The sequence below is a fragment of the Megascapheus bottae genome, chromosome 13 (genome assembly GCF_031878675.1).
Source record: "Megascapheus bottae isolate mThoBot1 chromosome 13, mThoBot2.hap1, whole genome shotgun sequence".
Lineage (NCBI taxonomy): Eukaryota > Metazoa > Chordata > Mammalia > Rodentia > Geomyidae > Megascapheus > Megascapheus bottae.
The window spans coordinates 15,284,469-15,304,835 of record NC_143521.1 but is presented as its reverse complement, the minus strand read 5'-3'; the positions used below and the strand labels follow the sequence as shown (position 1 = coordinate 15,304,835).

General features: G+C 39.7%; 1 protein-coding gene across 1 annotated transcript in view; it reads left to right on the top strand.

Moving 5' to 3' along the window:
• The window catches only part of Fras1 (Fraser extracellular matrix complex subunit 1), a 272,346-nt gene that overhangs the window by 23,914 nt on the left and 228,065 nt on the right, over positions 1–20,367 (top strand). The window contains exons 7-13 of the mRNA XM_090343975.1: positions 368–469; positions 2,433–2,624; positions 7,868–7,957; positions 10,990–11,025; positions 12,823–12,970; positions 14,645–14,788; positions 16,467–16,601. Coding sequence (XP_090200101.1) covers positions 368–469; positions 2,433–2,624; positions 7,868–7,957; positions 10,990–11,025; positions 12,823–12,970; positions 14,645–14,788; positions 16,467–16,601 — 847 coding nt within the window. The remainder of the gene's footprint in view (positions 1–367; positions 470–2,432; positions 2,625–7,867; positions 7,958–10,989; positions 11,026–12,822; positions 12,971–14,644; positions 14,789–16,466; positions 16,602–20,367) is intronic.

Sequence of the window (20,367 nt, the reverse complement as noted above, 5' to 3'; positions counted from 1 at the left end):
TGAATGCCTAGCCTAACTGAAATGAATCTAGTCAAATGAAAATCCAAAGTACCCTTTGGATATTATCGACTTCTTTGTTAGAAGCCATTTCTATGTAATTAGTATCACTTATCTAGAGAACATTCACCATGGCTTCATTTTAAAAATATAGTAAAAGTTAGGTGGGGTGCTATGTGCCTACTATCCCAGCACTGGCAAAGAGGCCAAGGTAGGAGGCTGTTGAGCCTGAAGCCGGCCTGAGCTGTGTAATGACACCTTATCTCAGAGGAACAAAAACAAATGAAAAAAGTCAATACATAAAAATGTTTGTCTGTGTTTGTGTTTGGGGTGTGTGTCTGTGATAAACTACTTTTTGCTCTTCCTTCAGCATGGTGAGCAGTGGACTGAAGATGCTTGCACCACGTGTACTTGTGACCAAGGAGAGATCAGGTGTCACACACAGACCTGCCTTCCACTAAGATGTGAAAAGGTACTCCACACTGTGGAGCTTGTGTTTTGCTTCTTGTTGTTTTGTTTTGTTTTCTTTTTAAGTATGATTCTGGCTCATTGAAGACATTTCATCTCTTCATCCAGTCTATGCTTTGAGGGAAGTAAAAGTTTTGAGCAGGGTGCCTGTGACTCATACCTACAATCCTAGGTACTCGGGAGGCTGAGATCTGAGAATGGAGATTTGAAGCCAGCTTAGGAAGGAAAAATCTATGAGATACTTATCTCCAGTTAAATTACAGAAAAGGAAGTTGCTTCTTGGCTCAAGTTGGTAGAGCGTTAGCCTTGAGGAATAATTAGCTCAGGGACAGCACCCTGGCCCTGAGCTCAAGTCTTAGGACTGGCAAATAAAAGTTTTGCAGGGGCCGAGAGTTTGGCCTAGTGGTAGAGTGCTTGCCTAGCATGCACAATTCCTTGGTACCATGTACATAGAAGAAAGCTGGAAGTGGTGCTGAGGTTCAAGTGGTAGAGCTCTAGCCTTGAGAAAGTCCAAGGACAGCGCTTAGGCCCTGAGCTCAAGCCCAGGACTGGCAAAAAAAAAAGTTTTACAATAAACATGTGGCATGCTATGTATGCTATATAAAATATAAAGATGTGAAAGGTCTACTTCCTAGGCTGGAGGCCTCCCATGGGTCAGGTACAGGGTGTTGTTGCTACGTTATATTTTGGCTTTCTGTTTCATTGAGCTTGGATAGGATATTTTTTGTTTCATGTCTTTCTCTTATTTTTTGTGCCAGATTGGTGCTTAAACTTGGACCTTTTACTCCTGCTTAGCTTTTTTGCTCAACATTGGCACTCCACCACTTTAACCAAACCTCTACTTTCAGTGTTTTGCTGGTTAATTGAGCTAAGCATCTCAGAAACTTTATTGCTTAGACTGGTGGTAAACCTTGATCCTCAAATCTCAGTATTCTTCACAGAATGGGAGATTTTTCTCAGCTATGATGCATCAGATAAGGGCCTGTCTAAAATATACTTAGAACTCAAAATTTGCTATACCCTAAAAAAAACCTCAAACAATTTAATTAATAAATGAATTAAAGACTTCAAAATAAGAAGAATGGTCAATATACACATGAAAATTTGTTCACTATCTCTGACCATAAAAGTAATACAAATCAAAACAACATTAAGAGTCTACCTCACACCAGTTAGAATGGCTGTTATCAAGAATACTAACAGTAACAAAGGCTGGCAGGGATGTGGCCAAAAGAGAACTCTACTATACTACTAATGAGGATATAATCTTGTTTACCCACTCTGGAAAGCAGTATGGAGTTTCCTCAAATGACTAAACATAGATCTCCCCTATAACCCAGCCATCCCACTCTTGGGCATTTATTCAGTAAATCCCAAACAAGGCCACACTCAAGCTACCAGCACAGAACTATGTTCATTGCAGACATTCACATAGAATGAAACCAAAAGAGGATATTCTTAGGAGAGGACTATGTGTAAATAGGATCGCATAAAATAATATTTATTGAAGCAAACTCCAAGAAATGGGAATGAGTTTTTTCTTCTTCATTGCCATTTTTATTTTCTTTTCCTTTTGTCTTATTTGTTCATTTATCTGTCTTTGGGAGGGGAAGGAGGACACAGAAACAGGGACAAACAGGGTGAACAGATGCAGCAGTGATAATCACTAAACACTATGTTAAAAATTAAGTATGCAACTTGTGGATGGGGACAGGAGGGGAAAACTAGGAGAGAGAGAAGGGGTGACATTGTTAAAAAGAAAAGAAAAGAAAAGAAATGTACTCTTTACCTAACTTAGGTCATTGTAACTCATCTATACCACTTTTACAACAAACCAACTCTTTATATATAATAAAACATATTCTTGGGTTTCTGAGTAGCTATAGTATTACAGGAGTGAGTCACCAGTGCTTGGTTCAAATGGGATATTTACAGTGTCCCCTCTCTCACCATCTGTGTTTCCTTAGGGGCAGAGCCGGGGTCGGCGTCATGGACAATGCTGTGAGGAGTGTTTGTCTCCCCTTGGCAGCTGCTCATCCAGTGGGATCCTGCGATACCAGGATGAACTGTGGAAGCTCTCAGCCTGTGAGTTCTGCATGTGCCACCATGGCCAAGTGACCTGCCAGACTGTAGAGTGTGCCAAGGTGGAGTGTGCCCGGGTAAGAAGTGAAGGCATTTTCATGTGGACTTGTGGGGCTCCTTTTACTGGGAGAGGTGGACATGCTCCTATTCTGAACTACTTGGCAACAGAGAGAACAGGCTGATGGCTCTTGTTTCAAGGGGGCCTTTTGGCCCAAAGATTCAATGATGTAGAGTCAATGTTAGCGTTGATGCAGGCCAATGAGGGGCAGCATGGTGAAGCTTTTAGCTATTTGTGCATCTGGTCAGATTGGAAGCCCCCAGAGTCACAGACATAAAAGAGAAGGACTTGCTATGGGCTGGGGGCCTAATCTAGACTTCATTGCTTGTTGGTCTGACTTTGCTGCATACCCTGTTGGCCGTTTTGTCCAAGGGAGTTCTACACCTGATGGCTGCTACAGTGGATCAGGGAAAGCAAAGAAAATGGATTTTGTTTTTAAGACAAAACAGGAGGGACCTCATAAACAATTAACTCTGCTGACCTCTGTTGTCTGCAGAATTTCAAGAAGCTTCTAACAAAGCAGCCTCTGTGTGGACTATAGCTGTATATTTTAGGCAAAATACTTTTTATCCCCTCCAGCCCCCTTTGAACTCAGTCTTGACCTGTGGCAAAGCAAATTGCTTTTAAAGTTTCTTCCTGCTCCCTCTCCTCTCCCATCCGCTCCACCAGCTTCCCTCAGGGGTGAGAACTCTAGTAGAAAGGGAAAGTGGAAAGATCTGAAGCCAGTGGTGTTCATGAAGACATTGTTTTTCTTTCTAATTCCTCTCATCTTCCAACTTCTCATCTCCTCAGTTCTGAGCTGAAGGAGGAAGAACCTTCCAAACAAAGCTGATGTTCTTCAGCTTGCTTCCTCCAGTGGGGTCTTGGCAGAACTGAAACAGGAAAAGACAGGCTTGCCTTTTTTTTTAGGCACTCCCGTCCCCCTTCATCTCTCTCTGTCTCTGTGTCTCTGTCTCTGTCTTGTCTCAATCTCACTCTTGTTCTCACGCTTCTCTTTGTTAGAAGAGTCAGAATGATTGGACAGAAATCAGGAGAAATGTTGCTAGGGCCCTTTCTTTTCTCTTTCAAACTGAGATGGACCTTCCTTGCTTCCTTTGTCTACTCAGAGGATACTGGGTTATTTTCTGAGGTTTTATTTGTCTAATATGCCAGAATTTATAGAAAATGGGGAGATGTAATCCTGGCAGATTGAAAGGTATTTTTTTGTGTGTGTGCTAGTCCTTCAGTGTTTTTGTTTTTGTTTTTTTTTTGTTTTTTCTTTTCTCTCAAGGCTGGTTCTCTACCACTTGAGCCATAGCTTCACTTTTTTGTTGGTTAACTGGAGGTAAGAATCTAATAGAGGGCTGGGAGTTTGGCCTAGTGGTTAAAGTGCTTGCCTAGCATGCATGAAGACCCGGGTTCGATTCCTCGGTACCACATACATAGAAAAAAAGCCGGAAGTGGTGCTAAGGCTCAAGTGGTAGAGCTCTAGCCTTGAGAAAAAAAAGTCCAAGGACAGTGCTCAGGCCCTGAGCTCAAGCCCAGGACTGGCAAAAAAAAAAAAAAAAAAAAGAATCTAATAGACTTTCCTGCCTGGGCTAGATTTGAACCTTGATCCTTAAATGTATAGTCTCCAGAGTAGTGAGAATTATAGAAGTGAGGCCCGGTGCCTTGTAGGTAAGTCCTTTAACTATATATTTTCTGTCCCCTGTGATAGAAATCTAAACAAAACACCCTCAGATAATAACAACTCATTGTCCCTATTGGTAATACATTTGTAGGTTTGTTAACTGTCTCTCTTGTCCTGACTGTGCTGACATAATCCATGTCTTGATGTGTGCTTTTGGGGGAAGATGGGGAACAAGTGCTGAAGAGAAGTGTGCCCCTTACACTTACCCAGCCCATATCACCAAGTCACCTCTTAGCACTCTATTATCCTCTTCTACTCCACCTCATTTTTTTCTTTCATAGATGGAAGAATTCTAAAGCATGCTTGCTATTCCACATCTTTAATCAACTAAATAACTGCCTTCCAGATTATTGACACATTCCCCAAAATTATAAGTTAGAAGATTCTAAACTGGAAACACTACCAGTAGTGAAATTGTAACCAAAGTTTAATCTTATGAAAAATATCCCTCAGCCTTTTAAAAAATATACCATACTTCTGTAAACAGGTTTGATTAATGACCGAGTAAAAACCTGGATGTAGTAATTTTTCATCAGCTTGTATTGATGGTGGTGAAAAATATGAATAAGACACATATGGTAGATGCCTGTATTTCTAGGAACCCGGGTGGTTGAGGCAGGAGGATTGATAGTTAGAGGAAACTGTTGTTGGGGAAAACGACAGACAGACAGACACACACACACACACACACACACACACACACAATTTATCTTGGCTGGAAACATTGCCCAAGTGATAGAGCAGGAAGCCCTAGGCTCCTTGGCTCAATTCTTGGAATTATAACCTTAAGATTCCCAGGCTTTGGGGGAAACTAGATGTATAAACAGAAATTACACTGTGGTGGCACTGAGGATTGTGGAACTATGAATTAAATGTATTAGGAGCCTGAGGGAAGTGACTGGGTCTGCCAGAAGGGTAGCTGAAGTGCACTGTTGCTATTTTTATTTAATTTTACTTCATTCTCTTCTTGCTTTTCTGAAATATTGAGGTCATTTGAGTCTAATCTTACGGATCACGCACACATTAAGTATTGGTATATGCACATATTCTAAAAGATGAGAAGTAAAGTTCTAGAAGAGACAAAAAGCTGTACTGCTACCACCATCATCACCACCTTGGTTATCAGCTACAGCATTCTGAACAACCTGAATTCACATGTGATTTTTTTGTTGTTGTTGTCCTTTAAAAAAAGGAGAGAATGGCACACTCCCTGTTTTTCAGATAACCAATTTAACTCTCTAGACATTGAAAAACAAGGAAATCAATGGTAGACTAGCACAATATGATGGATTTCACTTTTCTATATTTTATAATGCCTTTGAACATAAATTCATATGGAAAAAATCAAATTACATTTCTTTTCTCTTAAGAGGACTTAGCATTCACAACTGGGATATAATATTGTAGAGGAAATGAAATTTTTATCAAAATGCCTTGGAAAGGATTGGCATGCATTAAAGTGGGGTGCTTTTTCCTTTCCTATTGAAAGAAAATTCCCTCCAGGAGTGTTTCCTTTTGTAATAGGTAGGTTAAACCCTATATCAGATTCCCTGGTCTGATAGTTGTTGATAGGATTCGATGGGGGCAGGGATAACAGATTCAATCTGGCTTATGCAGGAAAACCCTCTTAAAAATGAAATGAATGGGCCCAGTGGCCATGTCTTATACATCCGAAGACAGATTTGAAGATGGTCAGGGCAGGAAAATCTGTAACACTGTTAAATTAACCACCAAAAGCTGAAACTGGAGTTTTACCCAGTTTTTCCCTGAGGGAAAAAGCTAAGGGACAGTGTACAAGCCTTGAATTCAGTCTCAGGCAGGCAGACAGACAGGAAGGAAGGAGGGAGGGAGAGAGGGATAGAAGAGAGAGAGAGAGAGAGAAAAAGAGAGAGAAAGAGAGAGAGAGAGAGGGGGAGAGGGAGAGGGAGAGGGAAAAGGAGAAAGTAAATGAATTTGCTTCATGAAACCATTTTGTTCAAAGCAAAAGTGGAATGCTAGTTGAAACAGGCCCCCTCTCCTCCACAGTGAACTTACATGGTTTGGAGCATCTAGCTTTCTTCTATAAATATACTATCTATTTAGAACTTCCTACCTCACCAAAACTGAATCCTTGTTCCCTAGGCTCTTTGATGAGTGAGAGGCCCATTTTCTTGTCTGTGTGCTGCAGTGAGCACTCAGGAATCTCTCATGCATTCTGTTTTTTTTTTTAAATAGAAGTACACATACTCTGTCTTGTTTCAAAATATTGTTTTAAGCAACTTAGATTACATGCATATAAATCTCCTTATATGCCTTGAAAGCAAATTTCAATGGGTTTCTAGGCCATGCCTTTTCTACCACCTGATTCTTCAAGATTCTGCAAAACAATTTATATGTAAATATGTTTGATCTCTATAGCACCCTCTGCTCTCTGTCAGTTGCTGACAGTCAGGAAATTTTGATGGAAAGTAATCCATATAATATCCATATAGTGCATATGACTTTATGTGCACTATAAAAAGTTAAACTTATGTAATTTTGTGTTTCTTTTATGTTTATGACTTACTTTATTTAAGAATGTGTACATTTGTTCTGCAAGAGCGTGAAGCCTCAAGAAATGTAGAAAAGGGCTTCAAAATCCATTCCTTGTAACCAGATCACAGCTAATGCTTCCACTTGGAATTTTTTCTTACGTGCCATGATTTAATTGTACAGTATCATTGCTTATTCTCTTTATGTAATTTTATAGCATTCAATTTTCATTTAACATGATTTCCTTATTTTTAATGTAATGTAGACTATAAATGAAATATGAAGCTCTTACAGAAACATTACCTTTCTTTAGAAAGTAGATATGTGTTTAGATAAAGTGGAAAAAGTTCTTTAAAGAGTCTTCTTTATCCTCTAAGTATTAGATGTCAGTGTACCCACAGGAAAAATTGCAAGCAATTCTTGTTTCTCATTGCAAATTCTGTGGATGGGAAAACTGACTAAGATGTGGAATTCATAATTATTTAAAACTTTAAAGAGCAAGCAGTTACTATTTTATAGCAAAATAACAATTTTGAGTTATTGATACTGGACATTTAAATTGATAAGACTTTCTGTGTCAAAAATACACTCTCCAAGTGTTGTTTTGTATTCTTAAGAAATAGACATGAATTCCATAACAGTTGTAAAGACTTTAGAATACTAGATACAAATTAGTTTTCTACCCTTCATGCCTGAAACTATATCTGTGCATGGGTATACATCTGTGCCTCTGTGCATACTGGATTTTGCATTTAAGGGAAATGTTGGCTTGAATGACCAAATTCTTACCTTCGACCTGTATGATAGTGTGATCCTGAGATTTACCTTTCCAGACCATGGCATTCTCTTGGTTGTGTGTGTGAGCTCCTCGTCTTGGGTAGGCACTTGTGGTGGAGCAGAGCACACACATGATGAGAAGGAAAAGTATTTGGATTCATGCTAGGATGAAGAGGCTTCTTGGGAAACCAACACAGGGGGAGATGAACTTGCTCATTGCAGTGGGGAGACAAAGCCACATGGCCCTTTATCACTGCTACTAGAGATGCTGATTTGCTATGTATGCCACAACTCTGTGTCTGCAGGGTGAAGAACTAGTTCATCTAGATGGAAAATGCTGTCCTGAATGCATTGCAAGCAATGGTTATTGCATTTATGAAGAAGAGGCAACATTTGTGAGTATCAGCTCATAACTGCGCACCATTGAACATTACACATTTGAAATTAATTTGCTAAGGAGACTTTCCTTACCTCCTAGGTTCTCTTACCCATTCATTTGCTTCACAGATCTTATCATTTGTGCACATACTAAATACCAGGCATTGGAGTTAGGGAAATGAATGTCACAGGCCTGTCCTGTTCTGCATTTTAATGTGGGGATACAAATCTTTATTCCTCTCTCTCTCCCTCTCCCTCTCCCTCTCCCTCTCCTCTTCTCTTCTCTTCTCTTCTCTTTTCTTCTCTTCTCTTTCCTTCTCCCTCTCCCTCTCCCTCTCCCTCTCTCTCTCTCCCTCTCTCCCTCTCCCCTCTCTTTGTTTCTTTTACACACACACACACACACACACACACGGCATTCATATGCACATGAACTCCAACACCTACTGCTGTTGAGTACTGCCTAAAGAACAAAGCATCTTAAGTGAGTGAGCTTGGGTGGCAGATGCTTTTCTTCTTCTCCTTCCCATTCCCCCTTCTCTTCTTGTTTTGGTTTTGTTTTGTTTCCTGCTGGTATTGGGGCTTCAAAGCAGAGCCTTATGCTCTTGATGTTTTATTTCTCTCAAGGTTGGTACTCTTTCATTTGGCCATGCCTCCACTCCACTGCCAGCATTTTGCAAATTAATAGATGATAAGGCTCTTAGATTTGTTTGCCTAGGTTGGCTTCAAATCTTGATCCTCAGACCTCAGCTTCCTGAGTAGCTAAGATTACAGGCATGAGCCACTGACTCCTGGACTGAGACAGTTTACTTTTATATAAAAATAAATCCAAGCAAATACCTTAAGTAAGTGAGGGAATGAGTCAGATGTATATTTGGGGAGAAATAACAGGAAGAGTGACAAGAATAGAAAGTCACTGATGAAATAAGCTTGACATATTCAAGAAATAGCATAGGAGTGTGTATGACTAGAACCAAGTGAATGATGAATAGGACTTGCAGGTGAGTTTTAGCAAATAGCCTGGAACCTCAGACAGATGGTAGAAGCTGGGGAGCTTGGAGTCTCTCCCAAGCAAGCTATGTTCTAAGGATAAGCTAGGTTGCTACTTAGGCCAGAAGAATGAAGGAAAAGAGAGTGTAGGTAGGTGGGCTGGTTTGACTTTTGCAATAGTCCTGAAAAAGGTGGCTTGGTCCACAGAAGAACTGGTAAAATATAACTAGGTTCTAGATTTCTTTTGTACATAGAAGTAGTATGTTTTTCATACATTGGATGTGATGTGAAACTATTTCTCCACAGATATTTCTCCCTATATCTATACTTGTTTACTCTATTGTGCCGAAGAATAAATTTGTCACAATCTCCCCAAATTTGCCATATTTTAGGCTGCCTTTTCCACATGGGATTTTGGAATGTTGACAGATTTATGTTCTTAAAAATGTGCCAAATGATCATAGGTATAACTTTTGCTGACCAACAGTATAGGTTTATGAAAATTGGGGCTAAGTTCTCCAAATGGTGAATGATTTAGGTAAATTAGACCTGTCAGTCTGCCAGTATTTCATATTCTGGGGATTTGCCAAGTCTGTAGTATAGGTTTCTAGGTTCAAATCCTTACTATTGCTACATATGAACTGTGTCCTTGGACAAATAACTTGGTCTTCCTTGTAAAGTAAGGATAACAAAAGCATTTCCATATAATGTGTAATTGTTGTTCTTAATGTACTATGTTACTTCTCATCTCTTTTGTTGTCACTTGGTTATCTCATATTATTACAGTATCTTACCTTATTATCTGCTATATTGTATATATGTTTTTTTAAAATCTTTTTTTTTTTTTGCCTGTCCTGGGCTTGAGCTCAGGGCCTGAGCACTGTCCTTGGACTTTCTCAAGGTTAGAGCTCTACCACTTGAGCCTCAGCACCACTTCTGGCTTTTTGCTATGTATGTGGTACCGAGGAATCGAACCCGAGTTTTCATGCATGCTAGGCAAGCCCTTTAACCATTAGGCCAAACTCCCTGCCCTATATATTGTATATATGTTTATTAGTTTGTTTGAAATAGGATAAGGAAGGGGGGAAAACAAGATAAGGGGAGAGGGTGGAGGGAGGGAAATGGGGACAAAAATATGAGAAGGGGTATCAATGTTTGTGAAGTAATGTACCTTCTATCTGGAGAATATAATGTAACCCTTCTATTAATTACAATAAAATATATTATAGAAAAAAAAGCATTTACCTTGTGAGGCCACTGAAATAATATGAGTAATGCAGTTAGAACAGTGTTTTCTTGTTATTTTGAAAGCTGAAAACATTGGAATTGTGCTCTTGTCATTATTTAGTGTATCACAGTGGGATATTTGTGGATTAGTCATTCTCCTTTGAAAAGGAGTAGGAGACTGGGGCTGGGGATAGGTTTGTAATCCCAGCTGTTTGGAAGGTAGAGATAGGAGGACCATGACAGAGCATACCTTGGGCAAAAGCAAGAGACCCTCTCTGAAAAAAAAACAAAATGAAAGCAGAAGCACTGGGGGTGTGGCTTCCATGAGCTCAGCAGCTAGTACTACAGAAACAGTAAAGCAGAAATGAGGAAATTAAAGGTTTCCTGTAAATGTTGGGTGTGTCTCTTCTCAATAATCATATTAAATTTTTTCACCCATTTCCAGAGATAAATTAAAGCCAGTGGATTTAAAGTAAATCAAGTTGTTGTTGGTAAATATAAGTCTCCACAATGTTCTGGTGCCACACAAAATTCAAAATTTTGCTCTTGTAAGTTTGGTCTTTTGAGCACGAGTCCCTTTACCATGAGGGGAATTGAAGCTATCTTCTCAAATACAAAATGAGAGTAATTCAAAACTATTTCCTCAAATGTTGTTTTCACCTGCTTTTTGTATGCATTTCTTTGTTTTGATGCAGACTGATTTTATCTCTACTTATCACAAGTGAATGAAGTCGTATGGTACTTGGGGAAATGGATATCTCGTAATGAAAAATTAAATAGATCAGCCTAATGGTGTTTTTAGTAGTATAATAAATGCATTTCTCTTTGTTCCTAGATGTCCTCAAATGCAAGTGAAATTAAACATATTCCAGTAAGTATAGATTTTTAACTTGCTCATAGATCTTTATACAATTATTTTCAGCAACGATTTGCATAAACTACCATAGGGAAACAGCAACTCTATTTTTCACAGCAAAGTTTGATGCCTGATCAGGAAGGAATAATCTTAATACTATGACTCCTTGCTTTAGCTTATCTTTTTATCTTATATTTCTGTGGCTATAACTGTGTCCTTTACCTTTCTCTAGAAAACTACATTTGACTGTCAGCGGACTTTGTTACATATGAATATGTCAAAGAAAGAGATTCTGAGGATTAAGTGTTCTTTCTTCCCAAACATGGCTGAGCATTATCTCCTCTAGGCTACTTTAAGGGCTCAGGGTGATTCTGTATGGCTCCCACTATCCCCGAGCTATGCTCCCCCCATATGGGTTACAGGGCTTGAACTCAGGGCCTTACACTCTTGCTCGGCATTCTTTGCTCAAGTCTGGTACCCTACCACAATTCTCCTTCTAGCTTTTTGTCAGCTAACTGGGCTGGCTTTGAACTGCAATGTTCAGATTTCAGCCTCCTGAGTAGAATTACATGCGTTAGCCATGGAGCCCAGCTCACATGGCTTCTCTTGCAGGAAAACTGCAAGCACAGTTATTTCCACCAAGTTTAAAGTTTTGGATGTGAAAGGATAAGGGGCAAGGAACCAGGTTGCCTCCAAGTGGAAAAATAATTCTCTTCTGCTTCTTTAAGATAATATTCTTCCATTTTCTAATATGTCTCATTCATTTTGTCAAACATTGTCATATTGGTTGCTTGGTATGTTTAACTTCAATGAGCTTAGTACACACTTTATAAAACTTGTCTTCCATTTTGATTATTTTTCTTCCTCATCACCCAGTACATTGTAGTAAGGACTCTAGACCTAGAGTCCTTGCCTAGCCCTTCTGTTAGGGCAAGTAGGATGGTGGGTGAGAGGGGTTTACTCATAGAATCACTTCACATTTCTCAATCGAACGTTTCATGTGTATTACCATAATTTGCTTGGCTGAGAATATTAACCTGAGAAAGCCCAGGATACATCTGGACCCACAAAAGCTTTAATTTAAAAAATATAATGACTCGCTTTTTAATCCTGACAGTGATAAGAACACATAGAATGTTAACTACATTTCCCATGGGCTACTATTGAGGTTATATTTAATAGTTATGTTTATTACTAGTTACACAGTATTTCCCACACACACCCCAAGTGACTTTTACTTTTTATAAATGTTTTTTTGCCTGGGGAGGAGGATATACGTTTAGAAATACATTTTGTATGCTTCTTCCCATAATCTGATCCCTCCCCATACTGTAATAGTTTATCTCCGAGCATGCCTAAAATCATTTGACTGATATTTTACTTGTAAAAGAAGCCAGTTTTGGCCAGATACTAGTGGTTCATTCCTATAATTCTTCCTACTTAGGAGACTGATAACTATAAGATTGTGGTTCATAGCTGACCAGAGCAAAAAAAAATTTGTGAGTCTCCAGTTAACCAGCAAAAAGCCAGGTTGGTGACATGGTTCAAGGGGTAGAGCACCAATTATGAAGAAGAAAGCTACACAAACAGGAAGTGCTGCATTCAAGCTCTGGTACCAGCAAAAGTGAAAGTCTTTTAAAAACCAGGAGCCAATATAAAAGGAAGAACTCTGCCCTTCTAAACATAGGCTACTCCCTCTGCTGTGCCCTTTAGTTTGTCCTTGTGAGAACTGTAGGTCTCCCTTACCCCAGCCTCTCTTCCGCATCCCTGTGTCCTCATGAGAGTCTCATTCTTTACTGCTGTTCCTCACAGGAGGGAGAGGAGTGGGAAGATGGACCCTGCAAGGTGTGCGAATGCCGGGGAGCTCAAGTCACATGTTACCAGCCCTCTTGTCCTCCATGTCCTGTGGCCACCTTAGCCTTGGTGGTGAAAGGGCAGTGTTGTGCAGAGTGTACCGCAGGTGGGTCTATAATTCCATCCATTTCTGCTGAGGTGATCTTACTGCCAAAACCTTCAGAGAGAGGCTCTTCATTCTCCTCCTTTACTTTTTTTATTTTTTATTTTAGATATCCAGTTTTCTTTCTTTTTTTAATGGAGGGTATTGTCTCTTCATTCTTCTGATAAGCGATTTCAATTAATCTTTGCCTATGGAATTGGCAAACTTGGGAAAATCACGGACCTGCCCCATATCTTTGCTGATAAAGTAGATCTTATTTTAGCTTGGAAATTATTATGAAAATCGAGAAATATAATGCTCCAACACTTGTAAAGGTGAATCTACCGTCCGTTGTTGATATCGAAGAATAATCACTGTCGGGGTCCTTCGTCCCCAGTCCGCCTTGAGGAGGGATGGGGAAAAGCACACCCCAACCAGTCCAAGCCGTGAGAGGAGAGGGTCCACTGTCCTCCCGCACTCAGCCTTGCTTCTCCGGAGCACAGAAACGCCACGCAGCTTCATCAAGGCAGGAATCTGTCTCTCCACAAACCCCCCTCCTTATATTGGGTGCCGGAGCCTATCAGCACAACAGGTGGGCAGGATAGGTCCACTTGTTTACCCCTACTACAGGTCTCAGCAGAAAGTTATTAGAATGGCGTTACTCGGCCCCCAACAAATCACAAAACATTTGTTGTGGCTTTTTTTTTTCTTTATTGTGAACTATGAAACAGACTTCCTTCTCAGGTGGGATTTTAAAGTTTAAAGACTCATTAATTTCTTGCAAAAGCAAGAAATGTTATCTACTTGTTCTGTCATTCTACTTTCAAATCACCTGGGGTTGAATTAGTTCCAGTTAATAATTGTTGGCAAGCACTAGGGTTGCTCTGGCTGAGCAGTAATTTGCCTGTAAGTCTTGTATCTCTTGGAGAACTGGCTTTTTCTTCCATTCATATTTCTTAATTAATTGTTTTTATCCATGGGCCACACTTTTTTATGCTGGCAGTTCTTGTTACACTCTCCTTAGTTTGCCTAATCACCAAGTTCACTGTCACTTTATCGAGGGAAAAAAATAAAACAACTTTATGGTTTAATTATGTTACCTTTGCCAAAGTGGCTCTCTGGGCTTTCCAAAGCAAATATTTATCAAATTATGTGTTGTACATTGAAAATTAGATCTTCGACAACTTTAAAACCTGAAAATTGTCCTTTGCTGACAATTACTGCTAAGGTTACTGATAATTCTAAACACTGGAAAGAGATTTAAGATTTTGAAGACAAAGAAGAAAACAGGCTGTATTTTTAAATAAATGATAATAGCTAATGGTAAACATTATAGGTTTTTCTTATCTGAACACTGTATACATGCCAGAGCTTAAGAGCAACATAAGCCAGGATACCATAAATTATTGATTGTTTTAAAGCACATAAAGGATGTTGCTATTCCATTAACAAGGCCGTTCTTTTGACAAATTTGATTTGAGGACATGGTAAACAAAGTGGTACTTCAGATAGATAGAGTAGTTCTTTGGAATCTTGCATTGAAATGGGGGTCTTTTTGTACCTGTCTTGTATTTGGATTTTTGTCCTTTGTATGCTGTATGAAGTATAAACCTCATATGATTCTTTGCTTTTTTCGTTTGGGAGAATATAACCAAATCATATAGTCTTCACTGAGTGTTCTTTTGTCCTTGATTTTAGTTCATTGTCACCCGGACTGCTTGACGTGCTCTCAATCACCAAACCACTGTGACCTCTGTCAGGATCCTACAAAGCTGCTGCAGAATGGACGATGTGTACACAGCTGTGGTCTGGGATTTTACCAAGCGGGCAGCCACTGCTTAGGTATGGCTCTGGTGGTGCACCCAACCTAGAGGTGGGATTGTACGGTAACCAGAAGCATTCCGCAAAGGGGTTGTTCTCAAACCTGAGGCTTGATTTGGCCAAGAGCGGCTCAGAAATGAATGTAGGACACACACAACATCTAAAAACCACCAGACGTCGTATCATCCATGGGCCACTTGGTTGCTTCCTCTCCTTCTGACATATTGCAGTCATTTAGTACTTCTCAGGAGAGATGGTGTGGAGGTTAGACCGTTACTAGTTAATGGCAATTGAATTTATTTCATTTTTGAAACTTTCAAGGAAGTAATAATATCAGGATGCTTAATGTCATTTACTAAAACACAATGAATCCAGGATATAAGTTTAGATAGTTTTAGAAATTGACATAGACTTCTAAGATTGTTTGCTAAAAACTGCCAGTTTTTTCTACGCAACCAAATGGAAACTGACTTGGTCCATGCCACACAGATTTTTACTTATTTAACTTAGCTAATTGATTTAATATTTTATTTTATTTTATTTTATTGTCAGTCCTGAGGCTTGAACTCAGGGCTCTGGTTCTGTCCCTATGTTTTTATGCTCAAGGCTAGTCCTTTACCACTTGAGCCACACCTCCACTTTTGGATTTTTTTTGTGTGTGGTGGTTAATTGAAAATAAGAGTCTCACACAGATTCCTGCTCATGTAACTTTGAGCTATGATCCTCCAGTCTTATCCATTGAGTGGCTTAGGATCAGCCACGAGCCACTGGCACCTGGCAACACAGATAATTATTTTTGTGCTTTTCTCTTTCCAGTTACCAGAGGATTTAGAATGCATTCAGGTGCATATCAGAATTCTTGTTCATCTGAGGATATCTTACGTAGCAGTGTTTGATGAGTTGATGTCAAATCTTCATTACTTTCATAATTTACTCCTAACTTGTGAGGCTAATTCTCTATGTAAGAGTGAATGTTCCTGTTTTCTTGAGTTCTCCTCTGGATATAACTGTCGGTGAATTTCTTGCCTTCTGGGCTGTACCAGTTTGTGCTGTTTGCCAGGCAAAGGCTGAAAAAAAAGAGTGTTTAACCTTCTGTTCCCTGTATTTTCATATCTGTTAATTGGAGGTAATCCTGTACTTTGCTCAGTGGGTTCTGTGAGGATTAAGTGTGTCATACTTATTATATACCTAGGTGAGTGTCTAGGATATAGACAAGGCTCAGTAGGAGCTGGTTACTTTCATTATTATTTTTGTAGTCAATCACTTGTTCTTACTTTCTTGATTTGGAAGTTACTTAGAGACCTTCTTGCCAACAAAAGTAACAAAAAGTATTAAGGATTATTAATAAGAAGAAAAGATCACAGACTTCTAAACCAACTGCCTGGCTTCAAATGCCAATATCTTGTGGTCTTGAGCAAGTTTCTCAACCTCCCTCCCAAACCCTGTTCCTTGTCTGGTATAATGTGGCTAATAATATGTACCCCAAGAGGCCCGTCGTCTATATAGAGCGCTTAAACAGTGCCTCACATGAACTATTTACAGTACATATCATGGCTGTTAACAATATTTTCCTTTTTCTCATCCTCTGTGATCCCAAAGCTTTGGGATGGACTGTGCTGTGTGAGGGTCGGCTCCGGGGTAGCGGCTTTGAGCTAACCAGAGGTTCCTTGTTTCTTTCTTCATCCTTGTCTGGAGTCAGCCTGCCAGCCTCAGTGCTCCATGTGTACCAGTGGCCTGGAGTGCTCATCCTGCCAGCCTCCCCTCCTGATGCAGCACGGGCAGTGTGTGCCCACCTGTGGGGACAGCTTCTATCAGGATCGCCACACATGTGCAGGTAATCACTGGCTAGGCCGCAAGTCAAGCTCTCCTGCTCCCTCGTATCAGGAAATCTGGAGCGTCTGGGTGCTGTGAGCACATTGCCAAGTATCAGTATTTTGCTGTGGAGGTGATCTGCCCTCCAGGGTTTCTGCACTGTTGGTGGAACGTTTAAAGCGGAGGGCCTGAGTGGAAGATTATTAGTATCATGAGTGGACTAAGGGTGTCTCTGAGGAGTTCTGGGACTCTCAAAACTAGAGTAGTCCTGCAGAAACAGGTTGCAACCAAACAAGGCCATCCCACATGCAAGGGGTCAATTCCCTTTCTGCTTCTTTTCCATGTTGTGATCAGCTAAGAGTTCCTTGCCTGTATACTGGTATTATGCAGCTTGGATCTGTGAAGCCAACAGAATCGTAGGCCAACTAGACTTTTCCATTTATTCAGCTACCTAGTCTTGAATATTTTGTTATGAGAACTAACTAGATAAGATGTCAAGAAGCAACTGAATAAAGATTCCTGCTGAAATTTAAAAAAAAGCTGCAGTAGATGAGAGAAATGACATGTTTCTCTTTCTTTTTTTTTAAATTTTATTGTTGGGTAATGTACAGAGGGATTACAGTTACATTTGTCAGGTAGCAGATACATTACTTCTCACACATTGATACTCCTTCTCATGTTTTTTGTCTCCATTTCCCTCCTCCAACCCCCCCAATCATCTTATTTTCCCCCTTCCCTTCCCTATTTCAAATAAACAAATATATGCAATATACTAGGTAACAAAGTCAGATACAGTAATCACATGAGATTAACTATAAGGGTAAAAAAGAGAAAAGAAATAACATAGTACATTGAGAAGAACAATTACTGAGATAAACCTCTTGTTTCCATATTCTAGTAACTTTATTTCTTTACTCTAGTATCTGTGCAATTAAGAGATTTGTATATGCACTTTTATATTTTTAATTTTATGTTTTTAATTTACATCTAGCTTAAATTCTTACTATCCTCACAGTCTCTAGAGGTGGGAATGGTCATAGTTTAATTTAATTTGTTTATGCTTGACCAATTTTTCAATAATGATTATAATCATAAACATAAGAAAGAAGTGTGCAAAGAATTTTTTAATGCAGAAGTAGGGTGAACAAAAGACAAAGAGAAGAAAAAGAAGCTTGTCTTTAGGAGGAAGGATAATTAGATGTCCTAGGAACCCAAGGGCAGAGGTGTGGTAATTTGAGGCCAATCTGAAAAGCGGGTGGCCAGGGAATGGTCTGAGCTGTCATGCCAGGGAACTGCAGTCCCTTCTGTCTAGCCAAGTGGGAGTACAGCAGATCTATGGGAAGCACTGACAGATGAGCTGGTCTGACAGGCAGCTGGTTTTACTCATCTCTCATAGCCTTTGTCAGCTTCTTAGGAAAAACATTTAGAGAGAAAGGTGTTCAAAAGATTCGGCACCTGGTTTTCATCATTTGTGTGAGCCAAAGACGCTCCCAGGCTCTGGGCCATGAAGAGGTGACTGGCTGCTGGGGCCCTGTGTTCCAGCTCAGACAGAATTAGAGCCCACAGAATTGTGGAAGGAGCTTAAAGATACTGTTTATGCCCATAGAGACATGAGGACTGAAGGGCCTGCTAGGTAGCCAGCCATGTTATATATGGAAGCTAGGAAAGGTTCTGATTTTCCCCTTAGAAAGTTTCTTGGAAGTTGATCTTTCTTCCTCTGAGTCTACTTCCCAAGCAGCAAGGTCTGCACAAAGTGTTCAATGTTTGTTGAGCAAATACAGGATTATTTGATTGAATGAATGAAGGATTGAATGGACATGTTCTTCCTGGATAGTTCTTGATCGACCAGTGTTTCTAAGAGGTCTCTACCATAAAAGATAAAAAGAATAAAAACTTTAATATTAACAGCATATGGTATTCTATTTACCCATTGTTTGAGTCAGACTTGGCACAGGCAAATATAAACACTTTTGTAAGTGTCTAATGATTGGGCAATTTAGGTAAACTGCTGAAATTTCAATTTGATGAAATTATTGAATGTATTTTGTATTTCTTTATTCTACCCCATCAGAGAGACCACCTACCAGCACTCTGTGACAGATTTCCCTTAGAAGTAAATTAATTCCTCCTAGACAGTTGTCTTTCTTGTATCCCATCTCCACCTCCTACAACATACTTTTTCCACGTGCACATTATATTTCTTCTCCTCTGCTTTAGCCCTTTTCCTTCTCCCATGCCCAAGGTTTTAACTGGTGATGCTAATGTTATTTTAGAGGATTTTGCAATGGGTAATGTTTCATTGGATTACTGGCTTACGTGGCAGCCTGCTTCACATTCTATTCACATACCCCCACACAAATGTGTCTAGTAGAGAGTTGCTGGGAAAATTTGTTCGTGTTCCCTCTAGGGAATTAAACCAATTTGCTTTAGTTCAGGCTGGTTGCATTTTTATGCATAAAATAAGGAGCCAAGACACAAAGCAAGAGGCGTGAGAGAAGAGGAGGTGGGGAGAGACAGAATGATCTTAAAAATTAAAGCTAGATATGTGATCAAACTCCATCTATCATTTAGATACTGGAACTACTCAAATCATCTTTGCAAATAAACTTTCTCAGCATTGTTGTTTACTTGTATTTGGACCCTTTTTGTTGACCTTGGAAGTCTGTCAGTCAGCCCTTAGTCTTCCAATACGTGCTAAACTTTTCAAAAGGGGGCCTGCCCTTTTATGTTAGCAACAAGGTTTTCTGAATTGATTTCTTTTGGCAGGGTCATTTATACTATGACTGGGATAGTTCTCTATTGACCCATCAAAACCCGAAGAAAGTGGACATTATAGCAAGAAAACTAATTAAATCACCAGTTTCATAGTCATGCTTACTAGTAATGTTAAATATAAGGTAGAATAAAAAAATAAGAAACAGAATCAAGTAGCATATAAACATGGCTCTTCAACAAAAGTGTTCTCACAGGTAAACCAGTGGGAATAAAAGAAAACACTGAGGAGTGAGGTGCTGGTGCCTCATGCCTATAATCCTAGCTGCTGAGGCTGACATCTGAGTATTGATGTTTAAAGTCAGCACAGGCAGGAAAGTGCATGAGACTCTTACCTCCAATTAACTGTCAAAAGCCAGAAGTGGTAGAGTGCCAGCATTGAGGAAAAAAGCTAATATCTAAGCCCTGGGTTCTAGGCAAAGTACTGGTACACACACGTGCACATGCGCACACACACAAACACAAATGATGGGGGGAAAAGGGAGTGAGGGGATGAGAATAAGATACTAAGACCCGCCAGAGAAACTCATCTTTAAGGACCCTTATCATTTATTTACCTTTCCTTTTGAGTTTGACTATATTCACATACACACATCTGTGCAGAAACCTGTGCACACAAAGCAATCTTATTGTTGGTTAAGCTAAATAATGTAATGGACTACACTATGTGCCCGTACAAATCCCTGCTCCATTGCCTCTGCTTTTCCTAATTTTGGAGAGTGATGATCTGATCATTTTCTAGCTTTTTGTGACAACACTAATTAGAGACAAGCAATATGTAAATTGCCTCTTCTCTCTAGCACATAGGGTCACAGAATAATCACCTTGTCAGTGCCAAGCTTTGCTTTTCAGTTCTGGCTCTTGGCATCCTTATCTCAAAGGTTTCCTTTGCCATCAGCTACATGTGGTTCAACATCCCTTCTTGCCCCACATGTCTGACCCTTATTAACTCCATATACCACAGGTAGTAGGACTATACTTCTACTTATATCCTACAATGACCTGCTTTTTTTTTG